This window comes from Rana temporaria, chromosome 2 (genome assembly GCF_905171775.1).
Source record: "Rana temporaria chromosome 2, aRanTem1.1, whole genome shotgun sequence".
In the NCBI taxonomy this organism is placed as follows: Eukaryota; Metazoa; Chordata; class Amphibia; order Anura; family Ranidae; genus Rana; species Rana temporaria.
In genome coordinates this window covers 266159836-266187817 of record NC_053490.1, presented here as the reverse complement: position 1 = coordinate 266187817, position 27982 = coordinate 266159836, and the positions used below count along the sequence as shown (strand labels likewise).

The following is a 27982-nucleotide window of genomic DNA, read 5'->3' as shown; positions in this document are numbered from 1 at the left end:
TCCCGACACATTACAATACAATTATGCCTATTTTTTTTTTTTTATGCTGTACATACCTCGGTACAGCTAGTTCACCCGCGGCTTCCGGGTTGCGAATCCCGCGGGAGTGGGCGTTCCTAACTTGCTGGCGATAGACGTGATGACCAAAAACGAGCTCCCCCCATCGCATAAGCTGCGTCACGATTGCCGAAAGAAGCCGATCGGCGAGTCGGCGCTATACTGAGCCTGCGCACCGCCGTTCGGCTCCTTTCGGCAATCGTGACGCAGCTTGCGCGACGGGGGGAGCTCGTTTTTGGTCATCACTTCAATCACCAGCAAGTTAGGAACGCCCACTCCCGCGGGATTCTCAACCCGGAAGCCGCGGGTGAACTAGCTGTACCGAGGTATGTACAGCATAAAAAAAAAAAAAAAATAGGCATAATTGTATTGTAATGTGTCGGGACATTGTAATACTAGAAAGTAGTTTTAGGGTGAACCCCCGCTTTAAATAGACCCTCATACTAGAGAGTAGTAAAATCTAAAGCGCAACTCCCCTTTTGTTGAGAAAAAAACATTCCCTCTGGGTGATTATGTACATTGCAAGGATTATAACCAAAATTGAACAGAACTGGAGAAACCTAAATATGCGCAGGGAAATTTCACGCAATGAAACCGAATGGATTTTTAAAATGGATACACTCAAACCGAAAGGGATGAATGTAGAATTAGACGTTAATTGTTTTTTGGAGGACTACTAGCGCAGGCATAAATATAAATTAACCTGAGTATACACCCACACCTGGTTTCCTAATTTTAATAATTTTAATAATATACATAATTTAGACGCTTCTAGACTATTAACGCACCGACAACAAGTTTTTTCGATATATAATTTCATTTTTAATGACAGTGTTTTATTGCAAGGAATTGTCATATTAAATATTAATTGGCCCATACAATATAGATAGAATGTCTCTATATGACAAAAACCCCCTGCATTTGAGTGTACTTGATTATTGATCTTTTTTATGAATGCTTTTTAACAATTTACGGCAATGTATAGTAATATATAAATTTTGTATGTACATCTGTAAGGTGCCTATGGCAGCGTCAGGCAAAGACGCATACAGCAGGAAAGGTCACCTACAGGACTTAAGATGGCCGATTGGGCACTTCCTGTGGAAATGGTTGGGAGTCCAACCATCCCACATTATATAAACCCTATGCCAGATACTGAAATGGCGGCACCAGTACATCCGGGTCCCCGCACTTCCGGGCTACAGAGAACGTAGGGGAGGAAAACCAGGGATACCAGCAGCGTTATGACGCCAAAAATAGTGAGGATTTGGGGCAGTATGGCGCTTAGCAGCTGCACCAATAAACACATAATTTGTCCCGGGGAAACACACTTAGCAATAGAGGTAATACACGGCCAGTATACAGGAGTTAAGATGGCCGCCGGGCCACTTCCGGTATAGTAAAGATGGCGGCGCCGCCACTTCCTGTTTGGCCAGTAAGTGCAATTTGACAGAGGGGATAAATACAGTGACAGCAAAATCATCCACCAGCTTTTCTGAAGACGCAAAACTGCGAAACGCGTAAGAGGCTATGTGGACAGCGCAAGGGGGAGTGTAATTTTAACCAGTGAAACCACAGGTACAGCAGGAGCCAGGAACGCACCCTTACGATAAGCTGGTCAGCGGCTGTCTAAAAGACTGACACTGCCAAAGACACCAGGTGCTGGTTTTAAAGCACCTCTCTTGTGAGTAGTTTTTTATTATGAATTTTAAATAAATATATTTTTAAACGTATTTCACCATGATGAGCCCCTTGGTTTCTTTGAGGCATTGAGGAACATCCTGAGAGGACTCACCAACTTTAACGGAATAAGTTTTTGAGGCACATTACCAGCTGGGGTCTGGTGAGTTTGCATTTCAGCAGTTGGTGGTGGTAGCACTTATCTTTGTCGGGTGGAAGAAGTGACAGCACCCTGTATGCATGAAATATAGCACCAGGATTTAAACTCAGCAACACTTTCTGTTTGGACTGGAATTTGTGAACTGGCGCTTAACCCATAATTGGGGACGTGTTGCAGCATGAATGCACATGAATTGTGAAAAACTAATTTTTGGCACCAACGCACCTTACTATTATTTTTATATATCAATAATATTATTCATTATTTATATGTTCGCACACTTGTGCATGTATATTCATAATAGTTTATAGACTCACTTATAGCACTTTGGAATATTGTTTCACAAGCACATCATTTGGGGTAGCCATATTTATCTATTTATTTATTTATTCATTTATTTATTTTTGATGGCACAGCACATGCACATAGCATCACGCTAGTACATATGTTCACAAGAGCTGTTTCTATAGTGACCCATCACGTACATCACTGTACTGGATCTAGCACTATATCACTATAGGGGTCAAATAGAAAAAAATAAATAAATAAATAAATTTTTGGGGTAAACTAGATCACATTATTATACCAGCGCAGTACCAAAACCTTTTTAATTTTTTCACCTAAACCTCATAGAAGGTTTATACAGCACTGCAGCAGGTCAATATAGTATTATTTAGAACTTATTTTTGCGCCGGTGACAATCACTTTTCCCAAGGATTATAACCACCTTTGTTGCAGATTCCTACCTTTTGTTATTCTGAAGCAATCCATGTGCGTTTTTCTGTGATTCTTAACCGAGTGGGTCTAATGGGAGTGGTTTCATAATCAACTGTCTTGTGTGCAGTTGTATAGCACTAATGAGGAAATCTGTTGGCCCTGCATCCCTGTGCCCCTATTGAAAGTATCTCTCCAAAAATGAAATTTTTGTTGCAGGGATACCTGAAATCTGACTTGTACCTTAGGCAGACTCCTGGGAAAATTGGTGAGCCAATCACACAAGCGGGAAATTAGGTTTCTGGGGAGTGGTCAGTACACACTCTGTGTACAGAACAACTCCATGTAGCCATATTGCAATGTGTTCTTAGAAATCTACAGTGGCTGCAGATTGAAAAGGAAGGGTCTTTAATAACATTCAATTACAATATGATTAGTGTCACAATTATATGTGGTAATTATTTTTTCTTTATTTGCTATTTTTTTTTCTCCACAAAAGTGGAGTTACCCTTTAACCACTTAAGGACCGCCTCCTGCACATATATGTAGGCAGAATGTCACGGCTGGGCACAAGCACGTACCTGTACGCAGGGCTGGTGCAAGAATTTTTGACACCCTAGGCGAAACCTAATTTTGCCGCCCCCCCCTGGCTCCACCCCGGACTCCACCCCCTTTGCCCTGCTTATGTATACCCTAACTTTTTAATGAAGCGCCCATCAAATACCGCCTCTCCAGCGTCCATCAAATAGTCTCAGCTGTGCCCATCCATTTCACTTCACCTGTGCCCATCAAATACAGTCTCAGCTGTGCCCATCCATTTCACTTCACCTGTGCCCATCAAATACAGTCTCAGCTGTGCCCATCCATTTTGCCTCACCTGTGCCCATCCATTTCACCTCACCTGTGCCCATAAATTAGTCTCAGCTGAGCCCATCCATTCTGTCTCACCTGTGCCCATCAAATACAGCCTCACCCGTGCCCATCAAATACAGTCTCAGCTGTGCCCATCCATTCTGCCTCAGCTGTGCCCATCAAATACAGCCTCAGCTGTGCCCATGAAATACAGTCTCAGCTGTGCCCATCAAATACAGCCTCATCTGTGCCCATCAAATACAGCCTCACATGTGCCCATCTATTCCGCCTCAGCTGTGCCCATCAAATACAGTCTCAGCTGTGCCCATCAAATACAGTCTCAGCTGTGCCCATCAAATACAGTCTCACCCACGCCAATCACATACAGCCTCACCTGCGTCCATCAAATTCTACCTCACCCATGCCCATCAAATACAATCTCACCTGCTCCTATCAAATACAGCCACACCCACGTCCGTCCGATCAATCACATCAGTGCCAAATAATGCAAATCAAGCTCTGGGGGGGGGGAGGGGGCAGATATTTTATTATACACATACATTTAAAAAAAAATATTGTTAACACATACACAAAAGTTTTACTTTACTCACCACACCAACTTGAATGGTGAACCCTGTGGTGGCTGCCTGCCCTCGCTCACACCACCTCTGCTGTTGTACAGTGGCACTGGGGTGCCTCTTCAATGCTCCACCTGTCCCCCCAAGCCCGGGAGCCGCCAGTACCCATGATGCATTGCACGGCATCAGGCTCCACACACTGTGACTGACAGGACTCAGGAGAGGGGGGGGGGGTGCCGGGGGGCGCTGTGCTGCGGACGGTACACCTCCTCCTGTCACACACAGACTGTCAGTCATTGTGGACAGAGAGAGAGCTGAGAAGGGAGGGGCTGCTGCTGCCTCATGTGAGTCGGCTCTTTCTGCTGAAAAGGAGGATCATTGCTGGACACGGACGGACCTTTGGTGACACAGGAGAGGAGATGAGATGATGACAGTAATGGAGGGCGCCCAGGCTGGGGGGGGGGGACCTATCTATGCCACTTGTGATACACGCTGATGTCAGTCAGACTCACTCAGAGCAGAGAACTGGAGCCGCGCAGGGGGGATTTCTGCCTAGCAGCGCTGCTTCACATGTCAGGGCTGAGGACGCTGCCGCCTACCAGCATTTTGTGGAGGACAGTGCGGGAGTAATAGCGGTCGGGCGCCTCTAGGCGACAGTGCGCTCTAGGCGGTCGCCTAATCCGCCTAGTGGTAGCGCCGGCCCTGCCTGTACGTCCTCTTTAAGTGCCCAGCCGTGGGTCGCGGGCGCGCACCCGTGACCCAGTCCGAAGCTCCGTGGCCGCGGGACCCGATCCCCGCTGGAGTCCCGCGATCGGTCCCTGGAGCTGGAGAAGAAGGAGAGCTGTGTGTAAACACAGCTTCCCTGTTTTTCACTGTGGCACTGTCATTGATTGCGTGTTCCCTAATATATGGAAACACGATCAATGATATCACACGTCCAGCCCCACCCCCCTACAGTTAGAAACACATATGAGGTCACACTTAACCCCTTCAGCGCCCCCTAGTGGTTAACTCCCAAACTGCAATTGTCATTTTCACAGTAAACAATGCATTTTTATAGCATTTTTGGCTGTGAAAATGACAATTGTCCCAAAAATGTGTCAAAATTGTCCGATGTGTCCGCCATAATGTCGCGGTCATGAAAAAAATCGCTGATCGCCACCATTAGTAGTAAAAAAAAAAATTATTACCGTATTTATCTGTGTAAAACGCGCACTTTTTTCCTCTGAAATCAGAGGGTAAAACATGCCTGCGCGTTATACGCCGATATCATGTTCTACCAGCAGGGGGCGAGGATCGGGACATGGCCATTGAACAGCGCTCTCTGCATAGTCTAAAGTTAAAAGAAAAAAAGTTACTTGCCAGCCCCTTGTACACTGCTCTTCCTCTGTCAGCCTCATTTTAAAACGAAGCTTGTAAATGTATATATAGCTCCGTTTTTTCAGGCTGCTCTCCTCCTCTGAGTGTAGCTTTGATTGGAGGAGAGCAGTCACATGCCCATCAGGGGAGAGAAGTCATGTGACCAAATCAGTGGGAAAAAAAACGGAGCTATTAAGGTAAATGGAAGCTTCGTTTTTGCAATAAGAGACACAGGATTAACAGTGTGGTAGGGGCTGACAGTGATTTTTTTTTTTATTTAACTATGGAGAATGCTGGCAGCACTGTCCCAGGAGACTGGGGGTCTCCTGGGAGTGCAGGGGGTCTGTGTACTGAATGGGGGGATTGTATAATGGATGGGGGCTGTATACTGGGGAGGGGGATGTATAATGTATGGGGGGATGTATAATGTATGGGGGGGATGTATAATGGAGGGGGGGCTGTATACTGGATGGGGGGGATGTATCATGTATGGGGGGGCTGTGTACTGAATGGGGGGATGTATAATGGATGGGGGGCAGTATAATGGATGGGGGGATGTGTACTGGATGGGTGAGGCTTGTACTGTAAAGGGTGCTGAGAAAACATTTTTTCCTTAAACTCCCCTCTTAAAATTGGGGTGCGTGTTATACGCCGGTGCGTGTTATACGCCGATAAATACGGTAATAAAAATGCAATAAAACTATCCCCTATTTTGTACACACTATACATTTGGCACAAACCAATCGTTAAACGCTTATTGCGTTTTTTTTTACCAAAAAAAGGTAGAAAAATACGTATCGGCCTAAACTGAGGAAAAATTTTTTTTTTTATATATTTTTGGGGGATATTTTTTATAGCAAAAAGGAAAAAATTATGATTTTTTTTCAAAATTGTCGCTCTATTTTTGTTTATAGCGCAAAAAAATAAAAACCGCAGAGGTGATCAAATGCCACCAAAAGAAAGCTATTTGTGGGAAAAAACGGACGCCAATTTTGTTTGGGAGCCACGTCGCACGACCGCGCAATTGTCAGTTAAAGCGACGCAGTGCAGAATCGCAAAAACTGGGTGGGTCCTTTACCTGCATTTTGGTCCGAGTCTTAAGTGGTTAAAGAAGACTATCTTGTACCACCAACTTTAGTTTACATCTAGAACACAAATGTTTTTTTTTCCCACAAACTTGATTGGTGTATGTTGTTAAATATGAGACATGCCTCTTCATCCATGTGCATATGATGAAGTATGTAAAAGTCTTTTACATCTTGAACATTTTCATCTGCCATGCAGGATGAATAATTGTTAAGGAAGAGGCATAAGTGATTTATATTTATGTATTTTCACATTAGGTGTTCTTACATTTTGTGTAAGGTTTACATTTCCTGTTTTGTGCAACGGAACAGTTTGGCAGTTATCACATTTACAAATTTAGATCTTGGATGCTCGCTCAATATAGAAGAAAATGCTGTCCTCATGGTTTTATTATTCTCCTGGGGAAAATTGATCAAGTTCAGTTAATGTGACTGTTCCGGTAGTAACTCCCATGATATGGAGCTTGATGAATCAACCCCTCTGTCTCCATTTCCTTTGTCATTTCCTACTTGCTGCAAAGTCATAATGCTAATACAGCTCTAGGTAATAATGGAAAATGTGACCCGTCGCTTGTCCAACAGAACAGCTCCAAAAAGTGCTAATGAAATGCATCGCTTAAGACGGCTCATACAGTAACTGAAATACTGCAAAATAAGGTGAAAAATGCTGCAATCTCACACTCAGACAGCTTTGAGAAGAATTGATGTGTATACCTGCTTGTTTTCAGACTGACAAGCAGGGCTGAATTTCGACATAAACAAAACAGACTGATGTAGGGCAGCAGGGCACCCAGAAGTGGCACATATCCACCCAGACATATTTTTTATAAATTCTGCCTCCCCTCTCCTACCTATGCAAAATGTCCTTACTAGTTAAAGCTGACTTTTAGTAATTTTTTCAACTTTCCATGTATTAAATCTTCTGTTCTTGTTGTTTTAACTTTGGATAGTAAAACAGTTATTTTTCTGCCAGTAAAAACAGCCCACTTCCTGTTTCTTGTCTGGTCATTAGCCTAGGCTTATGACAACATGCACAGCTCTCTCTCACTCTTATGAGAGATGGTCAGGAAGGGAGGGGGGGATGAGTCATAAGAGGGTCAATAAGAGCTGTAGAGTATGTAATTCCAGGAAGCTTCAACTGCCCACAATTAAAATGGATGCAGTCAGACTTAGGCTACGTTCACACTAATTATAGCGGCACTTTACCGCTGTAATAGCAGTGCTTTTCGGATGCTAGCGTGAGGCATTTAACCTCTGCTAGCGGCCGAATAAATGGTAAATAGTGCCCGCAAAACGCCGCTGTTGAAGCACTTTGCAGTCGCTTACGCAGTGGGGCCCATTGATTCCAAAGGCAGAGGCGGTGGAGAAGCGGTGTATTCATTGCTCCCACACGGCCCAAAAGATGCTGCTTTTCTAACGTCCTGCAAGCGCACTGCTCAACTGTAGAAGCACTCGGGCTCTCACACTGGGACTGCAGGGGAGGCGTTTTTCAGGCGCTATTTTTAGGCCTTTAGCACCTGAAAACGCCCCAGTGTGAAAGGGGTCTTAGTGAAGGGAGATTTCTGCAGCATAGTTGGCAAGTACAGAATCACAGTATATATAAAATATGCAAAGTGGTTGGAGGGAAGCTTCAGAATGGCAAAGATGTTTTTATTACAAATTATGTGAGCAGACTGCAGTTCCGCATTAACAATTGGCTTCATAGGTAATAAAAAAAATTGCACAGTAATACCTACTAGTAAGAATTGTAGGACCTTGCTCAATTTCATCTTAGTGTTTCCTACCTACAGATAATAAAGAAATAATTCCAGCAACATCTGTCAACATCACACATCCATAAGCTTATGCGTGAAAAGGAATCTATAGTCTTGTAAACGTTATGTTTATTTTCTTGAGAAACATATGGAAAAGGCTCAAAGGCATTGTAATCAATAAAAAGGTATACAAAAAGAGGTAAAGAAATGTAAATATAAAACAATAGGCACTATTTTATTTACAGACATCCCATGTGATTACAGTGAGGTTAACGCCTCGTAGACCACAGTTAATCCCCACACACGGGCAGAATGTCAGGAAACATTTGCCGGTACATAAAATACCGGCAGACATTCTGCCCGTGTGTATGTTGGTTTGGCCAGTTTCTGTCGGACATGCATGCTGGAAAACCAGCAGCCGACGACTCCAGATCAGCTCTCTCAGCCAATGGCAGAGAGCGCTGATCTGAGTGTTCTGGTGGGGTGGGGGTCCCCCTGTCAGAACACAACAGCCCTGTGGAGGAGATCGATGTACTAACCTTGCAGCTCCCTACCGGAGTGGTCAGTCTTTTTTTTGTGTGAAGAAATTCCTGAATTAAATGAAACTTGCCATGAAAGAAGGGCTGCCACTGCTGACAATGTTTTGAAAAGCTAGTTGTCTGGCTGTTAAGGTAACCCATTGGCTAAAATACTTTGAGAGTCTCTGGCCAGAAAGAAGCACTGAGATCAGAAGTGTCAGGAAAAGTCAGGAAACATACATATTTGTTTTATGATCAAATAATTAAAGAGGCAGCACGAAAGCCAGGTAACCAGCTTGTCAAGGAAAGGTCAGATTCCAAGCCAAGTCAATGTGCATTCAAATTAAACTGAATAGAACTAACCTGATACTTCAGAATTCCTTTCAGAGGTATTTTTTAGGGTGCACTTCTTCTAGTGCACCTAGGCATTACACTTGCCACAATCAGGGTGTTTGGGCCCCCTAAAATGTGAGTTTCATTTTTAAAGTTTTTATTAAAGTATTGGCTTTTAAACAATTCAGCACTATGTTAGTTCTCTTGATTTTATGAGCACCTTAAATATGACGATTACTGCACATTGGAACGAGTGTTCCTGGAATAGGATTCCAGCTGCCAGCCATTGGAATATATACCCTTATAAGGGGGAGGCTTAAGCCCTGTACACACGATCAGTTTGTCCGATGAAAACCGACCGATGGACAGTTTTCATCAGACAAACCGATCATGTGTGGGCCCCATCGGTTTGTTTTCCATCGGTGAAAAAAAATAGAACATGTTTTAAATTAATAGTGCCCCCATCAATAGGAGGAATAGTGCCCCATTGTTGGGGTCAGTGAGAGAAAAAGTGCCCCGCTGTTCATATCACCAGCAAGAATTATCCCCCATTCTTGGTGTCAGTGGGGGTAATGGCATCTTGCATCAGTGGGAGAAAAGGACCCCAAGAGCCTAATCAATGCGAGCAAAGGATCTGGCTGCATCTGACAGATGCCACAGGTCTAAACGACCATACTTAGGGGGGTGATTCCAACAATTTCTTCCAGGGCCAGGATGACAAGGCCTAGCAATGCCATACCCTAAAGCTGTGCAAAGTGGAATTCAATTCACCATAAACAAAGCAGCGTTTAAAGCCAATTTCTATGTTACCTGTCACTTTTAATAGCTTGGTCCAAACAAATTATTTCCTTTACTAAGTGCTGCAGTGTATCTAAGTAAGTGTAAACTGGAGGTACCTTCAGCTACATAATGTACACAGTGCTGGGTTCAGGCTATGAGACAGAGACTTTCCATCTCACACTCAGAACAATGCAGAGCAGGTCTGAATAGTGCTCAGCCATTTATAGATAGATTTGTATTCTGTGAATGAACACAAAGCGTCTTCTGATTGGTTGAGTCAGAAGGGCAACCTAATGACGCCACACTCTCTGACTCAGCCAATCAGAGAAAGCTGCTTTGTATTTATTCACAAAATACAAAGCTGCCTATAAATAGCTGATGCCGCTCAGACCGACTGAATTGTTCCAGGTGTGAAGGAAATAGTTTGTTTGGACCAGCTTGGTCCAAAGGAACTATTTAAAGTGTCAGGAAACATGGAAATCCGCTTCAATGAATGCCACACACTTTCATTTAATTTAAGTGTTATTCTGAATAAACATTTCAAAGCCCGACTCCAGACTTTTATTGGACAGCATGCTGTGGTCATAGTAACATAGACAAAAACAACAACTACATAAACTTTGGAGGGAATTAACAAATGGCGAAGAAAACTGGGATGAGTGGCATGCACCATATTAAAGCAGACAGAACTGTTTTAGGCAGTTCACATTCTGTATGTCCAATCTAGTGGGGTTTTCTGCAGTTTTCTATATTGCAAATTGCTGCTATCTCTTTGTTAATTAGGTATGGCACTTACGTCAGATCAATGCCACCCACGCCAGTTTCTATTTCAAAGTAGAATAAAAAATTACGCAAGCTCCATGCCTATCCAAAGGGATTGCATCAGGTTTCAATATAGAAACCTGCTGTAAATCTCTGCCAGACTGGACCTGGTGGCAAGGATGTGAAGTACCTGTGGGTGACCTAGCAAACAGCTCACATGCCTATCTCTACCCATACAGTGAAGACACTACAAGGACAGAGTCTGACAATAAGTAGGGACAGCTCCCTTCCCTGCCTATATGCTCAGTTGTTACCTCCAGCAAACACAGGGCTAACATCCTTCCTCCGACCTATCGGTCATAGCTGAGCAACGGCGCAGACAGAGGGAGCAGGAGCAAGCCGCTCTAGCTGTTCTGCAACGTATGTCGTCTCTGGTGCAGACACAGCATTGAAAGCGGAGGAGACCGCTTCCAATTAACAAAGGGGCAGCTCCCCATTTATTTAGGAACTGTCTTGTCCTAAATTTAGACTGACACAGGGTTTATACCCGAGCCACACTTTTGTTAATTTCCCCCCTATTGTCAGGCATCCTAACCCATTGCTCAACTAAAAATTTGCTTTTTTTGTCTGTGTGCCTGTTGGTGTGATTCTGAACTTTTCCTTCTGCTATCTAAACCAAAATGTTTTGGGCTTGAGTGGGACATAAGGATACCTACAGTAAAATCTAGAACATCTAGTGCAGGGATATGCAATTAGCGGACCTCCAGCTGTTGCAAAACTACAAGTCCCATCATGCCTCTGCCTCTGGGTGTCATGCGTGTGGCTGTCAGAGTCTTGCTATGCCTCATGGGATTTGTAGTTCTGCAACATCTGGAGGTCCGCTAATTGCATATCAGCCGATCTAGTGGAACAAATTCTACAATTTTATGCAGCAATCACACAGGGGTATTAAAGTGAATGTTTATTATTAGGCAGGAACACTGACAAATGAAATAAGACACAGTTGGCTTAAACTGTATTAGCTGAACCGCGTAAAAATACACTTATACAGACTTTATCTAACTTTCCATACACTTACTTTAAATCTCTGAGATTTTGTTTAGATGAAAACCGAAAAATCCACATGAAAGACAATATGGAGTTTCTCTGCCCACTTTGCTCTCATTACCAAATTTCATGCTCTTGAGTTACATGTTTACAGTACTTTACAAACAAACTTCGGAAATACAACATAAATGAGAAAACATATTTTCTCTTGTTGACCAATATGTTAGAAAATCAAAGTCACATTTCTGCTTGACAAACAGCAGAAATAAAGCAAGAACTCATACCAAAGCAAATAAACAGCTTAATGCAATTTAATCTTTGGAAAACGTTGTCGATATGACAGTCTCAGTCAACTGATAACTTGATATCTATATGTATACAATACTTTTACAAAGAACAGATCAGCCTAAAACCGTGACATGGAAAAAAAAAATAGATGACTACTGTTTTGGGGTACAGCTGTCATTTGTCAGATGTTAAATCTGGGCCACTGTGAATAAAAAGTACTAAGATAAATAAAAGTAAACATTACCAATTAAGCTGAAAGAAACATGCACGGAGTAATATATGGAGGCCATTATCACTGACCTGGAACCAGCATGCAACCAGTGAAGCCAGAGAAAAAACAAAATTGGACTGCATGCTTGCTCTATGTAAATGATTATTTCCCACAGTGCCATTTCATATTAAAGCAAATTCATGTAAAGCTGATACCCTGCTATAGAAATGTGTTTATCCCCAGTGAATTCCAAGGCACAGTATTTAAAATCATCTGAGTTTTTATACTGGCAGTCCATGCAGGGCACATGGAAATATGTGCCGTCTTTACTTGTAGATGTGTCCCTGTGAATTACAAGAGAGTGGAGAATGTTTTCCTGTATCTAGGGCCATGCCTGGGGCATATGCTCACACTCTGGTATGGACACTCTGGCATGAGTGCCATATGGGGTGGCCAAGACAATTGGTGGCACAGCCCTACCTGTATCACTCTACCTAGACGACTGCCTATATTACCCAAGTTGACAACTTGTAAGGAGCATAGTTTTGCAAAGATTTGGAAACCAATGAACGGTAAAAAAAAAAAAAACAGCAATTGCTAGAAGGCTTAAGTTCAGCTATAATGTAAGTGTGAATCGCTAGTTCCAAAATACGCATTTATTTAAAGCTGAACGCCAGGACTTCAGACACTTTCTCAAATCTACTGGCTATTGTATTGTATGGCTATGGTACATCCCACCTCGTGGACTGACAGTTTTACTGAGCGCTGGGAGAACAGCCATCACTACACTCCTGGAGCAATGACAGGAGCGATGCTGCTTGCTCACACAGCAGCAGATCTTCCCATCCCTCCCCTATGATGTCCATTCACAGAAGGCTTTTATTTTGAAAATGGGTTCTCATAATACAAAGCGCTCTGTAATTCGGTAGGAGGAGGGTTGAGGCAGGTAGCTACTGAAGCCTGGACCAGAAAATTCAGGATCATAGGCGAGCGATGGAAGTAAAGCCAAAACTGTGCTTCCTCAGTGCTTAGTGAAAATGTAAATTAAAGTGGCATACACCTCGTTGGACTTAACCTAAAGTAATCCAGCATAAAAGTGACAGTATTTCTGGAGTTCAGCTTTAGGCATGGTGTATGCAGTATTTTTCACTACCTTGTGATATTTGCAAGAGTTTATACTGGGAAACCATGGACACATCTGCCCATGATATGCATGCACATAATATTTTAAATTCTTGTGGTATTTTTAAATTGAATTCCCAAAGGTCATTGCACCAGATATTGATCCTTAATTATAACTAGTTTTTACAAAGTGAAAACTCTGGCATGAGGTGTTCATTCTATTAAAGGGAGCAGAAAAAGGAGTCATACCATGGAGATGAAATACCAATTGCAGTAGAGAAAAACCATATTAATTTTAATGTCAATGTGATTTCTCTGCATGTTGTTTCCATGAGAAAAAATGCATGAGATAAAATATTGAAAGTGTTTAAAAGAGAAGTTCGGAAATACAAAAAAAACAAAAAAACATCATAATCATCTAAATGGCTGCAGCACTGATTCCATCTGCAGCTGTCCCCCGCCGGCCCAACACTGAGAACTGAGTGATCAAACACAGCCGATTGCTCAGTTATCCTCCGCTCTGAGCAGAGAGCCGTGACCGTCAGTCACTAGCTCTCTGCTCTACCCTTCCAGTGCTCACAGGAGTACTTGGTTGTGGAGAGGGCAGGAGGGGCTGGCTCAGGCTGCTGGTCCAGGCATCTGGGTGAATCTCAACTGTAAAGTTGGAATAACAAAACAACAAAATAACAACAAAAAGTTGGAATCTTTCCCGAGCCTGGACTGACTGACTGACATCAGCCGACAGCGGGCTTTAGTCAGAACAAACTGCACTCCTGTAATCCATAGGAGAAGCATAGGCAAAATAGCTTTGGCTATACTTCTCCTTTAAACAAACTCATAAACATTACTAGATTGTATACAATATTAGTAGTATAACATCAGCAAAAGCATAAGTGGTGTTTACCTACACAATAGTGTCAAAAGTATTGGGACGGCTGCCTTTACACACACATGAACTGTGACACAGGCCAGTCATGTTCCTCCACCCCAAACGTATCCATGTCTTTATGGACCTTGCTTTGTGCACTGGTCCAAATCATTTCGTGGAGGGGGATTATGGTGTGGGGTTGTTTTCCAGGGATTGGGCTTTTTTCCCTTAGTTCCAGTGAAGGGAACTCTTAAGGCATCAGCATACCAAGACATTTTGGACAATTTCATGCTCCCAATTTTGTGGCAACAGTTTGGGGACAGCCACTTCCTGTTCCAACATGACTGCGCACCAGTGCACAAAGCAAGGTCCATAAAGACATGAATGAGTGAGTTTGGGGTGAAGGAACTTGACTGGCCTGCACAAAGTCCTGACCTCAACCGATAGAACATCTTTGGGATGAATTCGGGCAGAGACTGTGAACCAGGCCTTCTCCTCCACATCAGTGCTTGACCTCACAAATGCGCTTCTGGAAGAATGGTCAAACATTCCCATAGGCACCCTCCTAAACCTTAAGGACAGCCTTCCCAAAAGAGTTGAAGCTGTTATAGCTGCAAAGGGTGGGCCAAACAAATATTAACCCCTATGGACTAAGACTGGGATGCCACTTAAGTGCATGTGTGTGTGTAAAGGCAGGTGTCCCAATATTTTTGACACACACACATATACACACATATATATGTGTGTGTGTGTGTGTGTATGCATCAGCCCAGGTGTTTGGCTTGTGATTGCGGTGTGCGCAACATTTAGCACTGTCAGGCTGTAAATGGGAGAAGGGGATGCCAGAGTAAAAAAGACCTGACTGGTTTGGATGGCAAATATATTTTTAATCCTTCCAGTAAAATATGTAGGGAAGCATACATTTGATAAACAGGAGTCAGGAGAAGGTGATGAAGGACTAAACAGGAGTTTTAAAAAGGTGTTGCTATGGCAGAACTTTGTCTCCAGATCTATAGTCAACTAGAAATGCTTTAACGGTATCTGAAGGCTTCATGCACACTGGGCTTAAAAAAAAACATCTGTTCTTTTGGCAGGTAAAAACGCTCATATAGAGAATTTATTTGTACAACTTTTAGACGGGTTTAGGAGAGTTTTACGTTTTTTCTGCCAGTAAGCTCCAATCAGAAACTGGCTTTTAACGTTGAGCTCAAAATATGCCTGTAAACATCCTAATGTGCATAGACACATAGGATAACATTGAGCTGGCAGTCAGAACACAAAACTTCTGCAGAAGAAACTTTTTTTTTTTTTTTCCAAATATCAATTTTTATTGTTTTTTTTCCACAAAGAATAGGAAACAGAAGAAGAAACAAAACATACAGAGAAACTACAGTGCATCACAAAGTACAGTCACTGACACTCTGAAGCGTATAAAAACAACAGTAGATGGACATGGAGTGTCACCATGTTTGCGCGGTTTCAGACCTGGTCGCATTGACTGAAAATCAGTACATCCAATAACAATCTCTGAAACTGAATAACGCACACATTTACGTATGGAGGGAGATGAGCGGAAAGTGTAGCGAAGCAAAGAAAGAAAGAGGAAATTAGAAATGAAGGGGGAGGAAGGGTAGGTGGGGGGGGGAGAAGGGGGGGTCTGGAAGACTCTGGACCAAATGTGGAATTTGTAACGGCCTTACGATTCATCGCATTTCATGACTCAAGTGGCTAGCAAAGCCACTCCTTCATCAGAGTATATGAACATCGTCCATAGCATCCACGCCCGGGAGTGTTGCTCTTGTTTGTTTTGAGCTGTATGGACAAAATCCGCCAGTCTCCTGATTGCCTCCACTCTGCGCAGCCACATCCCCATAGTCGGGGGATAACTTTTCTTCCACAGCAGTGGAATGCACGCCTTGGCTGCATTCAAGAGGTGCCTCACAATCGACTTTTTATAACTCCGAGCTGGAATCGAAGTGGCATGAAGCAGAATGAAGGCCGGGGCATCACTAATCGTGTAGTCTGTGAATTTTGAGTGACCGTGCGGACTGTCGTCCAGTATTGCTGTGGCAGAGGGCAGGACCAGAAGAGATGGAGGAGTGTCCCCTTCCCTGTCTGGCATCTCCAACATCTGTCTGTGGTAGCCGGGAAGAACTGGGCGTGTAGTACCATCTGGTCAGGATCTTATAATTAAGTTCCTGAATCTTTGTGCAGATAGATGTTTTTAGGGAGAATCCGACAATCGATTGTTTTTGGGCGTTGGTAAACGAGCGTTGTAGGTCCGCTTCCCATTTTTGTAAAAATTGCAAGTCCGGTTGTTCCGCAGGGGAGTTAAGCAGGTCATACGTTTTGGATAGTACATTGGGCAGAATTCCCTCCCCCACACAGAAGTCTTTGAAGGTCGTCAAGTCGCGGGCATGTCGTGTCGGGTTGGGTATCGAGTGGAGGAAATGGTGCAGTCTTTCCAAAAAGGAAGTCTAAACTGTCCGCTGTCGTCAGTCAATGTGGGCACTGAGGGCCAGTGATTGTCCGTCAAAAAACGTAGGGCCTGAACTCTGCCAGATGCTAGGAGCGTCTCGTATTCAACCCGGTCCAATCCGGGAGGGAAGGCAGGGTTGCCCAGTATAGGATACAGAGGAAAGAGAAGTTGTGAATATCCCCAGGGGTAGCCGGTCACAACACCAGACAGCCCCCCGTAACCCGGCAGTGGACTGCGCTTGCTCCAACTGTATCCATAATTTGTTATCGCCATGTCTGTTTCAGTCTATTATTCTTTCTAAGTGTACTGCCGAATAATAGTTCCGCACATCAGGGAGAGCGAGTCCCTCGTAATGTTTAGGTAGTGTTAGGTAGCGCCTACGCAGTCTAGGTCTCGACTTTGCACAAAACAATTTGGTAAAGAGGGAATGCACTTGTTTAAAATAGTGGGGCGGGATCCTAATTGGGAGGGCCTGAAATAGATATAGGAATTTCGCAAGGATAGACATTTTATGAAGATTACACCTGCCGAACCAGGACTTAGTCAATAGGGGCGGGAAGTTAAGGTCGAAGGTGTGTTTTAAGTCCTTAGGGACCAGAGTCCCCAGGTAGGCGAGGGAAGTGTCTGACCATTTAAATCTGAATTGTGATTGTAAGGATTGCAATCTATTGGGAGATATATGAACCCCCATAGCAGCCGATTTATCAAAGTTGATCATTAGGTTAGAGAGACTCCCATACTTGTCAATTTCCTTGAGGAGGTTCGGAAAGGATACTATCGGGTTAGTTAGTGAAAACATAAGGTCATCCGCGTAAGCAGAAATCTTGTATTGGACCCCTCCCACCGTCACCCCCGATATATCCGGACTGGATGGGATTCGGCCGTTAGCGGTATTAACCCCCACTAGTGGCCGAAAAAGGGTTAATACCGCCCGCAATGCGCCTCTGCAGAGGCGCATTGCGGGTGGTATTACTGCGGTTTCCCATTGTTTTAGATGGGAAGGAGAGGTGAAGGAGCGGTATACACACCGCTCCTATCACCGCTCCAAAGATGCTGCTTGCAGGAGATTTTTTTCTCTCCCGCCAGCGCATCGCCTCAGTGTGAAAGCAATTTTTAGCGCTAAACCACCTGAAAAACTCCTCAGTGTGAAAGGGGCCTAAAGGTGGCAGACCTAAGGGCCCCACACATACACATCCACATGTACATCCAGCTGAGGACACTAGATGGTGCTGCTATGTATCAGGTAAACAAATTTTGCCATGGAAATTGGATACTGGTAATTGGACTGGATCTTAAAAGAGATATTGCTCTGAATGTCTATTAAAGACCGTTTTCGTCGTAGCTAGTCCATGAGTAGTTTTCCTGATGATATATTAATTGATGACTGCTGACCATTTATGAAGCACAACCAATGTTAATATTTCAAGCACAATTGCTGTAAAAGTCTATGGAAACGTCTAGTTCAAGCAGGTGTATAGTGGATTCACCTTGTTTGGAGCACAAGACCCATATAAATCACCCCCGGTTTCCTCCCAGAAAAGGCAGAAGCTGCGAAAACAGTATAAAAAATTTCCAGTCTAATCACTGCACCAAGGCCCCTTTCACACGACATGTTTTTCAGGCTGTTTAGCGCTAAATATAGCGCCGAAAGCTTTCACACTGAAGCGGTGCGCTAGCAGGACCGCTCCAAAAGTTCTGCTAGCCGCATCTTTGGAGTGGTGAAGGATTGGTGTGTTAACCACTTTTTCCCATTGAAAGCAATAGAAAACCGTGGTAATACAGCCCCCAATGTGCCTCTGCAGAGGCGCATTGCGGGCGGTATTAGACCTTTTTCGCCCGCTAGCAAGGGTTAAAAAAACGCATCGCAAGCGGCCGAATATTGCGGTAAAAACTACAGTATAGCGGTGCTAGAAATAGTGCCGCTATACCGCCAGTGCACCTCCCGCGCCCAGTGTGAAAGGGGCCTTATGGAGGTAAAGTGAGGGGAGAGGAGCGGTAAGTACAATTTGCAGTCCAAAGGTCCTTACCCTTCTACCGACAGCAGACATTCACTGTGTTTTTTAATCCTCCTGCAGTGATGAAGTTTGCGGACAAAAAAAGCAGTTTGCTGTGCATAGAGCCTTCGTGTGGCAGGGTTTCTGCTTTACACAACAAAGTTATGCCTGGTACACTCACTCCCAGCCATTGACTGATCAGAGTTGATCGACTTCAACAGAAGTCGGACAGGCTGCTGTACACACTGGCCAAATGTCGGGCGGTTTCTGTTGAATCGGCCAATGCCGCCCAATATTCGGCCAGTGTGTACCACATTTCTGAAGAGGCCAAATACTGGAATTCCAAGGCTGAATAAAAAGGACAATATAAAAGCTTTTTGCTTTTTTTTTTTGTTCCATGAAATGACCTGTTAATGTGCACCTTACTTAAGCTAGTTTATGAATTGATTGAAGGTTTTCTGTCTTTGTTTTGCTTGCTGAATTTGTTGCACAGATTAATAGGAGGTCTTCAGTTGTCATCATGCTGTGCTGGGCTTCTAGTGGGTCTCTGCACCTTGACTACTTTTAGGCATACCTGAAATCAATTACTCATTGCTTTATACTGTATGTCTCAAGATAGGAGCTCTGTTAGACTATACACTTACTTACAAACGTCACAAAGGGGTACTGAGAAGGCAGTGTGGCTTGAATATGTAGAATTTGCTTTAATTAAAAAAAAAAATTGCTGACTAGCTGGCAAATCTGCTGGACATGTTTACATTGTATTGGTAAATACAAGGATAAGGTTATTTTCTTGGATGCAAAAAATTAAGTATGGTAAGTGAAGGCAGCTATAAGGAACAAAGGTTGCAGAAGCATGGAGATCTAACTTACAAAGATTCTTCCAAAATGTGAAGTAGCGCTCTACGATCTGGCTTCAATAAAATAAAGTCCAACTCCAGGTTTAATGTCCCTATAAACAGTTAATTTGGGTAAGGTTGGCTCATAATTCTTTACTGAACTGACAGGTGTACTTGCTTGGCATGTTGTATTACCTGTATGTAGTATCAGTTACATACAGTATGCAGCGCTTTGTTATGGCAGTGGGACGGGAACTTCCTGTCCCACTCCTGAAACAACAAAGTGGGGGCTGAACACTGCTCAGTCATTTAAGGGAAGCTATGTATTCTATGAATGAGTCAGAGATCATGACATCATCAGCTCATCTTATTGCCTCAGCCAATCAGAGAAAGTCTGACTCTGAATTAAACAAGTGGGATGGAAAGGCTCTGTCCCGCGGCTGGAACACAGTGTTGTATACTGTATGTAGCTGAGCATACATACAGTTAATATACAAGCACACCTATTAATTGAGTATATAGTTTGTTTGGGCCAGCTTGACTAACTATTTAAAAAGGGACAATAAACATAGAATTAGGCTTTAGAGAGAACTCAGGTCTGGATAGACAAAGTAGGCTTTCTAGAAATATCATAGTTGCATTGTTTGTTGAGTAGCATTGGCAGCGCATGCATTTGCTCCTCTCATGCCTCGTACACACGACTGGTTTTCCTGTTGGGAAAACTGCCATGAGAGCTTTTGGCTGGGAATCCCGGCCATGTGTATGCTCCATCGCAGGTTTCCCAACAGTTTTCCAAAACATAAACCAGCTCTCTTTTTTCCCGCCGGGATTCCTGTTGGTTTTTAAGCCGGCAGTTTTTCTATGGGAAAAGAGTGCGGTGGAGCATACACATGGCTGGGTTTCCTGACCAAAGCTCTCATGGCAGTTTTCCTCTCGGGAAACCTGGTCATGTGTAGGGGGAAAAAATTTACTGAGCAGGTTCTCAGTTTTCCCGGCTGACTTTTTACCACCTGGAAAACCGATCGTGTGTACTAAGCATCATGGCCTGGAATTGCTCTTTAATGCACAATAATAAACAAAAAAAAAATAGAAGTATGCAAGCATATTATGTGTTTAAAAAATAAGCCTAAAAACAGGCCCAGGCTACAAAAAACAATTTCCATTTGTGAGGTTGTGCTGTGATTTTATGCAATTAATCTTATGAATTTAATCACCTAAATAAAAAAAATTGCTTGGTGTACTCTGTATTTATAATGAGCATTTCCTGCATAGAACTGCAGATTAATCGCCTACATCCATTAGAGCATGTGTGGGAAATTAATTGCCCGAGGCTTATACGAGGAGATTATGTTGCTGTGTTGGATGATGGAAGGACATCATTCCACTAAACAGTGATTACAATTCTATTGTTTAGCATAGCTCAGTGGCGTATGGTTTGTGGAACACAGGATTATTAACAAAATTATTTGTAAGGCTAATATAGAGACAGTGATAATTTATTTTTTGTATAAGAACTGCAGAAAAGTTTTAATTACAAAATACTGCAAACATCTACTTCTGTCACCAGAAGCCACAAATCGCCCTTTAGATTAGTTCAACGTTTCTACAAACTTACTGCAAAAGATCTTATGTGGTACTTTTTAAAGTACACAGGGATATTTAAAGTACAACTTAAGGCTTTTGTATGACAGTCTGAACAAGTTCCAAATCCGGTTACTTTGTGATATACAAGCCTCATAAAGAAAACACAAAACTTCCTTTACCTCCCCTGAGCCAAATCCTCCCTTATTGGATTTTTACACATTCTCCTTTCCAGACACTGCAGCTCACATTGGGAGGGTTTCAGAGGAAGCACTAGTGTGCCCCAGCAAAATGTTTTCATCCCACTGTAGCATAACCAGAAGCAGCCTACATGATATTGTTAACTCTGCTCTGAATTCGAGCATTGTTGTCACACCATCAGAGTAAGATCTCTGAGACCCTCCCAAACCCGATGACATCACTGCTTCTTGGGAAATGTTTATTTTCACCTTGACCTGAGAAAGTGGCAAATCGAGTCATGAAACAAATTTTTTTGGTGAATTAAAATCAACTTTTTGTTCAGTAAAGGTGACAACTCCTACCTATTTTTTACACATCCGATTCAAGGCACCTCTATGGATCACACTACCGACAGGCCTTTTTATTGCAAACTTTTTGCAATAACTCATTGCACCTGCCTGAGAATCACAGAGAGGATCTAGAAGAGAAACACCTGGGGCAAGGAAAGTGACCATTTTTTCCTTGCGTGGAGACAGGTTTTCTCCACCCATGCACTTGAAAGGTTGCATGGTATCCAATTCCTTGGGATGATTACAGCTATAAGTTATTTCATTTTTAATTTTTCATTTTGGAACCATTTTTTTGACAGAATCGTGATTTTTTTCTTGAAGTGAAACGATGATTTACTACACTAATAGTTTTCCCATCTCCCTTCCCTTTGTCTGGTGGACACCCTAAACTACATCTAATGCCCCGTACACACCATCACTTTATGTGATGAAAAAAAACAAAGTTTTTAAAAACGTCACTTTAATTGACCGTGTGTGGGGGAAAACGTCGTTTTATGTCTTGTAAAAAACGACCAAAAAAAATTGAAGCATGCTTCAATTTTATGTGTCGTTTTTCAAAACGTCGTTTTTTACTTCACAGAAATTGACCGTGTATAGCAAAAAACGTAGTTTAAAAAGACGTTTTTTCACCCGCGCATGCCCAGAAGCTAGTTATGAAGCGAGCTTCAATGGAAAAAGTGGTGAGAACGTAACCTCGCTTTGCTAGAACATTGTGAGAAAAACTATGGTGTGTAGGCAACTTTGTCTTTGAAAATTGAAGTTTGAAAAACATAATTTTTTACTTCACAGAATTTTTTTTTCATCACATAAAGTGATGGTGTGTACGGGGCATAAGATCACAAGCCAGCTTCGTTGGGACCACACGTTTCCAGGATTCACTCGACCATCACACCACAACCTCAGTGTAAGTACTGGAATCTGACCTGGTACCAGCCTCTTGTTTTCCTTGTACAACAGGGCTCAAAGTGAGTGTGAGGGGAAGAAACAGTATATGAAGCCTATCTGTTCACGTTCTGATAGAACATTTGCTAATAGGTGAAGAAAGCACAGTAAGGGTTAAGATCCTCACTGCGCTGCTTCTCTTTTTACTGTCCAATCTCAGGTTGTGACAGGTCCATGACAACCTGGGTTCATAGGAAGTGGGTCGGATGATGCTGGACCTCTCTGGCAGCTGTCCATTCCTGGCTGCGGTAGGGGCAGTGTGGTGCATGATTCAGAGCCTACCGTAAACTGCATATGCAAGGGATCTAGGTTGCATGCTCCTTATGAAAATCTAATGCTTGATAATTTGAGGTGCTGATGCTAGCACTGGGAAGTGGCTGCAAATAAAGATCATTAGCACAAAAACTCAGATGAAACCCCTATCAGTGAGTGGCAAGTGACTGCATCAGACTATTATACATGCCCCCATGCTCATGTCCGTGGGAAAATTGTCTTCCACAAAATCTGACCCTGGTGCCAAAAAGGTTGGGGACCGCTGAATATATATATATATATATATATATAGATAGATAGATAGATAGATAGATAGATAGATAGATAGATAGATAGATAGATAGATAGATAGATAGATAGATAGATAGATAGATAGATAGATAGATAGATAGAGAGAGAGAGAGAGAGAGAGAGAGAGAGAGAGAGAGAGAGAGAACTTTTTGCCATGTGTAATTTAAAAGTAAATCCACACTAATGACGTCTTCAGGCTGCAGCATTCTGACTTTTTAACCCTATAAGGTGCAGGCAGCACTAAACATCTGGCACTAAGAATTACAGTTCTAGTGTGGGTATTTAGATCACAGTGTGTAGCTCAAACTTTAGCTCCTCCATTCAGTACATTTCAAAGAATGCAAGGATTATCTGTGATTGAAAGAGAGGATGAAAGTAATGGCCCCCCCTGTCTCCCCAATCACAGAGCACCATGTGTTGAAAACAGTGCAAAATGATTCTTACATTAAGGCCCCTTTCAGACGGACGGATAGAATGGTGCTTTTAGCTGCGGATTTTCTATTTTTCTACCGCAGCTAAAAGCACACAATGTTTTCCTATGGCCCCATTCACACACAGCGTTTGCATGCAATTACGTTACATGCGGTTTGGTGCGAATAGAAAAAATAGAATTGAATGCGACCAGGTGCGATGTAGCGCAGTTATATGCACATAACCGCAGGTAATCGCAGTATTTTTTGTCAACTGCGGATAGCAGCGTGAGAAAAAAAAAAAACAACAGGAAGCACATCATAATCAAAAAAATAAAAAGGGTTGCTATGGGAATGACTACCGCAGCTAAACGTTGCCGCATGTAACCGCACGTAAACGCATGTAATCGCAATTTACAAATGCTAATCGCAGTGCCTGGAGCCTTGAATTTCACAAAACATTTTACATGCTTTTAACTGCTGCAAAACAGTGTGAAAGGGGCCTAAACTGCAGCCTAGACACATGTAGTACTTCATAAGTATGGATTTATTTTTACAGTGTGTATGTCCAAAAACATTTTTTTAAGTTTAAAAGGAATTGGTCAGGAGAGTGATACATTGCTGCAATTTATAAAATGTTTTTTTTTTCTTTTTTTTCTTTGTCTTTGGCGTCAGACTCAGAACAAGCATTCAACAGCTGAGGTTGAAGTGAAAGAGTGCGTGAGCATGACAGCCAGTCAACTAACTTTTGTTTAGGATATGATGAGCATTTCATTATATCTCATGACAGATTTCCTTTAAAGTGTAACCAAAGTAAAACTTTTTATTTTAAGTTTTGGACAGAGGGATTAGAGCACCTGCAAGTTTTTATTGTGGTCTGTGCCTCCGTTAGGGAGATTCACCCTCTTTATTTGTCCTGTTTACCAGTCTCATTGAAAGTACAACTACAAGAAAGTCCAAATTTTGGATTGACGTCAGAACAGTAATAGAGGGTAAGGCCCGGATTCACAAAGCACTTGCGCGGACGTATCTCAAGATACGCCGCGTAAGTGCAAATATGCGCCGTCGTATCTCTGCGCAGGGCCCACAAAACTAAGATACGCCTAAAAACAGGCTTCATTCCACCGACGTAACTTGCCTACGCCGGCGTAGAGTGGGCGCATATTTACGCTGGACGCATTTGGCGCTCCCATTGATTTTCTATTCAAATATGCAAATGAGGGAGATACGCCGATTCACGATCGTACTTGCGCCCGACGCAGGCTACGACTGGTGCGCGTAAGTTGTACGTCCGGCATAAAGTTAAGCCCCATAAAGCAGGTGTAACTCAGCAGCAGACATGGATAGGTCTGCACCAGGGAACTCAAGCCCGCGTATTTTTTATGTAGTTTACATTGGACGTGAATATGACTAGGCGTAGGTTACGTTCACGCCGTAGGCAGTGATCCAGCGTATCTTAGGCAGTTGTTCCGACGTGATTGTGAGCATGAGCACTGAGATACGTCCACGGGACGGCGCATGCGCCGTTCGTTATACGTATTTGTCTGGCGCTCGGCCCATCATTTGCATGGGGTCACGCCTCATTTGCATGGCTCACGCCCACTTCCACCTATGCCAGCTTACGCCTAGGAAATCCAGCGCAGTTTTGGGAGGAAGTGCTTTGTGAATTCCATGCTTGCCTCTCTGCGCTGTGTCGGCGTAGCGTAAGGGAGATACGCTACGGAGGCATAAATGTGAATCCGGACACTAGTTCTAGTAACTTTGGTGATACACTGGGATTCCATAACTTGAAGGGATTTCTTCTCACTTTCTGTTTTGGCTATGGAGCAGGAAGTGAAGGGAAATCTCCCCAATGGGACACATATGGCAAAAACTAAACTGACAGGGGTTAGAACCCTCCCTTACTATATCCAAAATTAAAAAAAAGTTTGGTCTTTAGTTACATTTTAAGAAGGGAAGTTTAATTTTCGAGCACTGAGTTCACCCAAGAGGTGATTACCAGAACCTTTCCTCATTGCCACGACATCTGTTTGTTTAGTAAATCCAGCATGAGTTCTCTAAACTTTTATCTGAAATGAAATATCCGTAAAATAAAAGAAATCATACCTCTGATTGCATTGCAAGTCATAGATTGGAGTTTTAAATTGAATCGACTTCACCATCTCACCAGTCCGTAGAGAGTACAAATCCACACAGCAGAAAGGCTGGCTTGTGCTACGATAAAAAAAAACACATATTTAATATGCATACCTGATATCACATTATATGCTCAAATACACAAAAGGTTAATAAGCACTTCTTTTATGTGTGTGCCAGATAATCGAATGTCACATAACGGAGCTAAACTGGTCTCGCACTACTGTTTTTCTAAATTTTTTCAATTGAATCCATTAGAAAAAAATGTAAAACTTGTATGTAAATGTTTATAAATAGACCCCTTATTGTTTATGTTGCTTCCATGCCTTTTAGGCATACCATACACTAAAATCTGGCCATAAAATCTCTGTGCAATCGACTTAAGATCTGCCAAACAAATATGCAATACCTACTTAAACTATCCAATCAATCTATATCCAATTGGGTATGCCCTTACACTTAAATACTTGTTAAAGCATTTTGTAATATGTGTGGTGAGTCAAGAAGATGTTGACCCGAACAAATTAGCACATGCATTTGAGCACTCCACCTCCTCAATATGCAATTGTAGCTATGAATCAAGAAAAAAGGTTATGCTCCCATGATGCAAAAGCACCTTCTATTTTTGCATTGTGTAAGCAGTGCTGCAAATCAGCATGATGTGGGAAGGAAGGCAGCCCCCAAGCATTTCAGGGTGTCACGTACTGGATGGTTTAATGAGAACTATTGTACATGTAAAATAATTTAAAATATATAAAATCTCATATGAACGTTAACATGTAAAAGTGACTGAAAAACAAAATTTCAATATTTTTTAAAACTGTACCACTTGCCAATCGCCACACAAACTTTTACGTTGGCAGACTGAATTTGGCGCCGTGCCCCAAGCTCCACGACCGTCCCTGCGGGACGCTGTGTCCCGCAGTCATGTCACGGAGCTGCAGAACGGGGAGAGGCCAGTGTAAACAATGATCTACTGCCTGTCATTGGGAGCAGTGATCAATGTCGTGTCATTTGTAGCCCAGCCCCCAAACAGTTAGAATCACTCCCTAGGACACACTTAATCCCTCCCTGCCAGTGTCATTTACACAGTAGCAGTGCATTTTTATAGCACTGATCGCTGTATAAATGACAACGGTCCCAAAATTGCGTCAAAAGTGTCAAATGTGTCCGCCATTATGTCGCAGTCACGATAAAAATCGCAGATCGCCACCATTACTAGTAAAAAATAATATTTCTAAAAATGCCAAACTATCCCTTCTTTTGTAGGCACTATAACTTTTGCGTAAACCAATCAATAAATGCTTATTGTGATTTTTTTTAACCAAAAATATGAAGAAGAATATATATCAGCCTAAACTGAGGAAAAAAAGTGTATATTTTTTGGGGGGATATTTATTATAGCAAAATGTAAAATTGTCGCTCTTTTTTTTGTTTATAGCGAAAAAAAAAAAAATAGCAGAGTTGATCAAACACCACCAAAATAAAGCTCTATTTGTGGGAAAAAAAAAGGATGTCAATTTTGTTTGGGAGCCACGTCGCACCACCGCGTATTTGTCAGTTAAAGCGACGCAATGCCGAAATCGCAAAAAGTGGCCCGGTCATTGAGCAGCCAAATCGTCCGTGGCTGAGGTGGTTAAAAAAATACCTGGTGATGCTGTCCTAAAGATCCTTGTGCAGGCACCCCCTGTTATAGGGTGACAACCTTCCAACTGTGTTTCTGTGTTGCCACCCTGTCTTCACTGGAGACTAAACGTGTCCATGCCAACACATATTACAGGGGCATGATCTACCGTTGTCGCTAGCCAGACCCCACCCTAATAATGACATGCAACCATTACTGCAGTGCATGTACACAGAAAGTGGCTGCAGTCGATCAGCACCGAGATGCAACAAGAGAGTCAAAAAGTTTGGAAACAAATATATAATATAAATATATACTGTATATATATATATTTTTATATATATATATATATATATATATATATATATATATATATATATATATATATATATATATATATATATTTTTTTTTTTTTTTTTTTTTATTGCAGTTACTTACAGTATATTAAACAGTGCTTTAGCATAATAAAGTATTACTAAACCCAGGACCCAGCATTCACTATATCTGGTCTCCCACAGTACACAGAACAAGGAAATGCAATTATTTTATTAGCAGTATATAGCAATCTTGCGACTTCCTAGAGGACGAAACGCGTTGGATGGACCAGAGCAATAATATCATGCCATTGTTACTTTCTAGATGAGTTTTCCCTGTTTACCTTTTTACAAATAAACTCCCACTGTTATTACACTATGCGATATCTCCTTATGGTTA

At 42.5% G+C, this 27982-nt stretch overlaps 1 protein-coding gene across 5 annotated transcripts in view; it reads right to left on the bottom strand.

Moving 5' to 3' along the window:
* Nucleotides 1-27982, bottom strand: part of BCAS3 (BCAS3 microtubule associated cell migration factor) — a 1469256-nt gene that overhangs the window by 1272598 nt on the left and 168676 nt on the right. For all 5 annotated transcript variants that reach the window (XM_040336914.1, XM_040336915.1, XM_040336917.1 and 2 more), the window contains exon 8: nt 25614-25721. In XM_040336914.1, coding sequence (XP_040192848.1) covers nt 25614-25721 — 108 coding nt within the window. The remainder of the gene's footprint in view (nt 1-25613; nt 25722-27982) is intronic.